This window comes from Gavialis gangeticus, unplaced genomic scaffold (assembly GCF_001723915.1).
Source record: "Gavialis gangeticus isolate Ggan-Ray unplaced genomic scaffold, GavGan_comp1, whole genome shotgun sequence".
Taxonomy (NCBI): Eukaryota; Metazoa; Chordata; order Crocodylia; family Gavialidae; genus Gavialis; species Gavialis gangeticus.
Genome location: NW_017729022.1, coordinates 150,320,687 through 150,327,305, shown reverse-complemented (window position 1 = coordinate 150,327,305; position 6,619 = coordinate 150,320,687). Strand labels below are relative to the sequence as shown.

The 6,619-nt window shown below is 45.7% G+C and overlaps 1 protein-coding gene across 1 annotated transcript in view; it reads left to right on the top strand.

The window, feature by feature from the left end:
• CRIPT (CXXC repeat containing interactor of PDZ3 domain) overlaps positions 1-6,619 on the top strand; it is an 18,792-nt gene that overhangs the window by 686 nt on the left and 11,487 nt on the right. Inside the window, exons 2-4 of the mRNA XM_019516327.1 lie at positions 1,050-1,115; positions 3,044-3,098; positions 4,894-4,997. Coding sequence (XP_019371872.1) covers positions 1,050-1,115; positions 3,044-3,098; positions 4,894-4,997 — 225 coding nt within the window. The remainder of the gene's footprint in view (positions 1-1,049; positions 1,116-3,043; positions 3,099-4,893; positions 4,998-6,619) is intronic.

Sequence of the window (6,619 nt, the reverse complement as noted above, 5' to 3'; positions counted from 1 at the left end):
CCCCCCACACCCTCCCAGTCCTGGCAGTGCCCCTCACTTCTAGCCCTCAGCCTGTGCCCTCCCCTCTCAGTGCTGCCAGTGTCCCTCACTCTGGATCTGTAGCCTCTGCCCCCCAGCCCTGCTGGTGCCTCTCACTCCTGACCTGCAGACCCCTGCCTCCCTTGTCCTGCTGCCCAAGCAGCTCCCACATCATTGCGAGCATGCCTGTGTGCTCTCTCTGGTTACCTGGCTTGTCGAAACCCGCGTGGGGAGCACGTGGCCTCTGACAGCTAATCACCTTGCCCGCTGCTCCCAGCTTGGAGCAGCCAGCCTCGGAGAGGAGGGAAAAACTGGACATTTGCTGTTGTTTTAAAAACCTGCCCAGATGCAGCATAGGGGTCCAAAAAAGAGGATGTGTCCAGGAAAACCTGGACATATGGGAACCCTAGCACCTGGAGCTTGGTCCCACTCTCTCATATCTCTCCTAGGCCAGAACTGGCCCCTGGGAGCCTGGCCCCACCCCTGGCTGGGATTGGGACCCTGGCCCTGCCTCCTTGTAGCCCCTCTGGCTGGGACTGGGCCTTGGGAGTTTGCCTTCCCCCATCCCCACTGAGACTGGGCTGCCAGAAGCCTGGCACCAACACCCTCATAGCCTCTCTAGCCAGGATTGAGCCCTGGGGGTGGGCACTGTGCTGCCTGGCTCTGCAGACTGTGGTGTGGCCCAGTCCAGCACAGGGCCTGGGGCTCCCCACGGGCCTAGGAGTTTGGCCATAGAGGAGCAGTGCCACGGCCCCCCACCGCCCTATTTCCAGACCTGTGGGGAGACCATGGGCCCAATGGCATGACATCTTGGGCTGGGGGTTGAGCTCCCATGTTACAGTGCACGCCCCTTCGCAGAGGGGCCCCCACAGGGACAAGCCTGAGCCTGCAGCTGAATTTGCTTATCCCCTCCCACCTCAGGGTACTTGGGGGCACCCTGCTTGGGGCTTGTGGCTTTAGTAGAAACTTTCCTTTTGGCATTTTCACTTGCATCTCCTTGCTTTCTCCTCTTCTGTCTTTTTGTGCCGTAGGTGAAAAGAAATTGGGTACTGTGATTACCCCTGACACGTGGAAGGATGGGGCCAGAAACACTACAGGTACTCTTTTTACTTTATTTGTTTATTTGAAGTATTTTCAAGCATTTACTTAGAGAAATCTTAGCATTCATTGCTCAGTAAGCATTGAAGCAGTTAGATAATTAAAAGGCTCTGTGAAGCATTTTACAGCTCTGACAGCTTGAAGCAGCTGGCCCGTTCCTTTCCTTCACTTGAACCTACTGCAGCTTCTTTCTCATTTTCTGTGGGAAATGTCACAATTCTGACTTTTCGGTACTGCATCCCTCCAACCATAATTTGTTCCAGTGTGGACTAATGATACTTATTGTATGTATTGACATAAGTGTGTACTGGAGAAGTGCATAATTCACCTAATGGAATAACACAGTGCCAGTCTCAGTTTTACACTGCAACAAATGTCAGTCAGCCTCTTGGCTAATCATATAAATTATTTGCCTGCCTAGGAACTTTTTTGGCCTGGTGTCTTTGTAATGTATTCTGTTTAACTGCATAAGAATTGGTGACACTAACTAGCAGCAAAACTGACTAGCAGCTCAATTGTTAGGCTTCTAAGAGCAACCCAGAAACTAGCTTGGTCCTGTCAGGTTGAAGACTCTCGTTAGAGACCTAAGGGCTCTGAGTAGCAAAGTAAAGAGACTTAATGAAGTGCAAGCCTCTCAGTGCAAGGCATTTCCTCTGAATTTATTAGCTAATTCATCTTATACAGTGCCTTTAGTACTGAAATTGGTAGGATTTAATAAAGATCTGACTTTGTGATTTTGAATGGTTGCCTGCTATTTATGTGCACGTTAAGTGGCTTATACTGTACTTTGCACACGAGTTATTGTCTTCTGTAGCTGTTGAGTGTTTTTTAGGTTAAATTCAGATGAGTGAAAACTTATACTTCTTAGTGCCAAGGTATGTACTTTCATGGACTTCATTGCTTAAACAAAACATAAAGTCCTTCTGTTGCCTCACATTTTAGTCCTAATACGTATACAGTATTCGGTTTCTACCTGCCAGCTTTGCTTTTAATTGCATATTCTAAGACTTGGCTTTGAACTTACTGTTCTTTGAGCTGACTAGTTAAAGTTTGCATACATTTGGTTATTACTTGGCCATTTATAGGCCTTTGGCTTGTATGTTGCCTCATGCCATCACGTATTTAGTAGTTAAAAAAAATCCATAACCTAACCAAACAAATACTAACTTTAAAATAGGATACTGAAGTGTAATAAAATATTTACACTCCTATGAAAGGAGGGGGTACTGGTAGTTCAGGTACAGGACTTTAGATGGGAAACTACTAGGAACTTCCACTTCTAGCTGTGCCCCCAACTTCTATATAACGTAAGATAAGTAACTAAAGCTTCAGCTATGCAGTGAAGTTGTGTTATGTAGGTGAAGCAGACTAGCCACCTAGAGTTTGTTTTATGATTTGGGCTTCGCACTGAATTTTTTAAACCACTAAGAAAAAGAATGAGACATGCATTTTATCCTCAAATGCCAAGTTATAACAAACTATATCAAACTGTAACTAGACATGAGAACTTAAAATGTGAATATAGAGACCAAATTAATGCTGTTATGAAAGTTTCTGTAAATATGTAAAATATTTGAGTGTATATACCTGCAAAGTTAAGTTTTAATGAACTAAGTTTCCAAGCAAGGTGGTCAAATTTAAGTTAATCAAGATAGTAACTACATTTTATACCCCCATGGATAACTTTACAGATTGCTTAAAATATATTTCTTCAACTATGTTTTGTGCATACTGTAGAAAGGTAGTATGACTGATCTCTTAGACATAAGAAGCATAACATTTCTGGGCCCTTGCTTTCAAACTAATTTTTTCTCTTTTGTTCATATCAGGAGAGATGTACTGATGTGCCTATATTGTCCTTAATTTACAAAATAAGCTTTCTTGTCTTTGAAATTAAGAAATACTTTGTTGTTGTTTTCCTTTCTAGAAAGTGGTGGACGAAAACTAAATGAAAACAAGGCATTGACTTCAAAGAAGGCAAGGTTAGCTTTGCAATCTTAATTTTGCTTAAATAAGGAAAATATGTTGCCATGTTTGCACTACAGCCAGAGCACGATTCATGAATAGTTCAGTAGCTTGAATTTTTTTTTAAAAAACAATTTAATTTATCTGTTAAAGAGAGCAAATAATTTGGGCAGAGACTATGCAATATTTGCATGGTCTCTCACATTTTATTGCTGTATTTAGGTAGGACATAATTGTCAAAACTCTGTAATTCTTGCAAGTCCTTAAGAAACTTGCATATATTTCCATAAATGTACATTAATGTGTGGGGTTTTTTGGAGAAGAGTGCAGAAATTGGGTCTCTATTATTGCCTCTGTCAAGACTGTATTTGAGATCATGGGAGAATCACTTAATCTCTGGGGTCGTGTATACTGTTTGGAAAATAGTGATGATTGCCAAATCAGAGGCTGTTAAACCATTCAGTGGAAGCTGCTGAGATACAAGTATTCTAATATTATGAAAGCTTTAATCTATTTGTCTGTCTGTCTATAATGCTTTATTTGCGCTCTGATTGGCTGACAAACAGCCAATCAGAGTGCAAAGAAGCGTTCGTACAGGAGGTGGTGGTACAGCGAAGCACCACCATAATGGTGGGGACACAGGAAACAGAATGGGGGTGGGGAGCAAGGCCACCGCAGCTGACCTTGTCCCCCCGCATCCAACTCCTTGGAGGCAGCGGCAGTGGAGCAGATGGAATGGGGGTGAGGCCAGTGCCTCACCCCCTGCCCTGCTCCCTGTAGATGCCAGTGATGGAGCGGGGAGGGGAGTGAGGCCACCGGAGCTGGTCTCGTCCCCCCTCCACCCTGCTCCTTGGAGGTGATGGCAGTGGCACAGAGGGTGGAGGAGGGTCAGGCCACCATGGGGGAGCGAGGCCACTGGCACTGGCCTCAGCCAGCCCTTCTCCGCTTCCATCACCATTGCCAGTGGGGGGGGGCAGGCAGTGGGCGTGCTGTGATGGCAGCAGTGTGGGGAGGGAAGGAGTGGGTCTGTGCTCGACATGGGTGGTGGGGGGCTTCTCCCCACCCTTGGGCCCACTTCTCCCCTCCCCCCTGCTGCTGCAGTGAAGAGGGTGGGGAGCAGGCCCAGACCCCAAGCAGCAGGAGGGAAGGGGGGAGTGGGCCCAGACAGGTGGGGGGGGAGGGGGCCACGAGGCTCTTTCCTCACCTGCTCCACTGTGCCTCCATCCTTCTTGATGGGCAATTGGCTAGTCCTGTGATAAACACATTAGAAATAAGAAATTGCAGTTGGTCAGCCTTGTATCCACACTGCATGGATCTCTTCCTGTAGAGCATGAAATTAGCTTCCCTGTACCTCACTTGGCTTTATGACTGTATTTAAATGTCTGTCTCCTTAGACCAGCATTTCTCAACCTGTGGGTTGTGACCCAAAAGTAGGCCACAAGAAATATATGAAAGGGTTGCAAATGAACTTTTAAAGTGGATTCTCCTTTAAAGGAGAAAAACATGGAAAACTGGCTTTTCCTTTACAGGCTGTCAAAGTTCTAGTCTGCAAGGGGCTACCCTGCCTCACGCACTGGGGATGGGGGGGCAGCAGGTCAAGAGTTGGGGACACTGGGTTGGGACTGGCCGTCAATGTTTACAGATGGATCCTGATACAATAGAAGTTGAGAACCTAGACTACAGTATTTCCCTACATTTCCTTTCAGTGGGCACCAAGTTTGATGATCCTGCAAACAGCCGATAGATGGAAGTATTTTCTTTTATGGCTTTTTTACAAATGAATAACAGCCATGAATGTTTTTTTCTTCATAGATTTGATCCTTATGGAAAGAATAAATTTGCAATATGCCGGATTTGCAAGAGTTCTGTTCACCAGCCAGGGTCTCACTACTGTCAGGGCTGTGCATATAAAAAAGGTGAGACGTGTAAGAACACAGCTGTGCCCTCCATCCTCATTCAGCTTGAACTTGGTGCACAACAGGAACTAATTTTAATGTTGTTCATCCTAAAAATAGATCTGAAGGATGATTTAAGCCTATGGTGGTAACTCTTAAGTTCAGTGTTAGATTTCTTAAAAATTGTTGTCCTTGAGCAATAAGTGTGTGTGTATGGTTTGATTAACTCCTTGTAGATTTAACAGGCTTACTCAAGAACAGGTTATCTTGGAGTGCACGGATAACATAAGCTTCAGAAAGTCTTTAAGTTTGGTTGTATAGCTGAGTGTTCTTCCTCAGAGGAGAGGTCTTGCCCTCAGTTGAGTATAAGGAGCAGAGAGAAGAACCCTCTCCTGGTCAGAAAACTGAGTGATGGTTTATAAAGACATAACATGTCAACTGATGTCTTTGTGGCTGGTTCCAAATCCTTGTGTATTCAATTGAGAGGCAAAAGGTAAAAGAGAAATCAGCAGCCCAAAGAAGTAGTTTCATGTGGTGTGCACAGCATAATATAGGGCTGTTCAACTTTTAAGCTATGACTTCTCTGGGTTGCATACCATGCCCCCTTTCCTGCACCACAGCACTGTGTAGATGCACCCTAAAGAGGGAGAGGGATCCTGGAGCAATGGTGGGAAATGGCACCCAGGTGGGAGCCTGGAGGGACACAGCTTAAGCCCTTGGCCCATTAGGCCACCAGTTGGGCAGCCCTGCTGTAGTGTATGAATGTTTTCGTACCTTTAAGTAAGGCACAGATAACAGCGTATTAATATTCCATTGCTAGCTATGTATTTTCTAAATTGTCAGTTTATAGAGGACCTTTTAATGTTCTGTTTTTTAACAAACTGACTGGTGACTTCTGCTGTGCAAGGTGTTTCACTGAATCAGCTTGCTTTAGTAGTGTTTTCAGCCTTAGTAAAGATGCCCCTTTTGGGCACTCAAAAGGCTTCTGCATTTTGACCCCTATGCCTTTAAGCTTCCCTTTATGCTTCTTAGTACACTTCCTTAGCACAGAGGGCACAGACAGAAGTGACAATTTTCACCCGATCTTGCCACAGAAAGCAGTTTATAGCTGTGACTAAAGTGCACGGCTGCAGGCAGCTTCAAAAATGGCCTATTGAGTGAAAATCACTGCATGAGGTATCAGATGAAGATGTTTCAAAATATAGCTTCTTCTGTAGCTTATGTCTGCCTGTTGCTGTTTTCAGAATGGTAGTGGGGAAGGGAGGAGAGGAAGTTCAGTTGGGGGGTTTTTCAGCACCCCCAGTGGGGCTGGTGTTTTTTTGGGGGGAGGGGTTTTCAATTCACCCCCACCCTTCAGCACTGGCTGGGGAGCCCCAAGAATGAGCTCCCTCCACTGCCTTTCCCCCCCTCCCATTCTGAAAACAGTGACGCTTGCAGAGAGCCCTGGCCTTTGCTATGGGGACCTGGCTGCAGGCTCCCAGCCAGCAGTTTGACTCCCCTCCCCCCTGGAACCAGTAGTGAACTTGTGTTTGATCTGGGGTAACGTAACTCAGAACACTTTGCAGAACACTTTCTGCAGTACAGCTGGGAGCTGCACTTCTATCTGCCCCAAAACTGTATCTATAACCCCTTCGTGGGAGAGG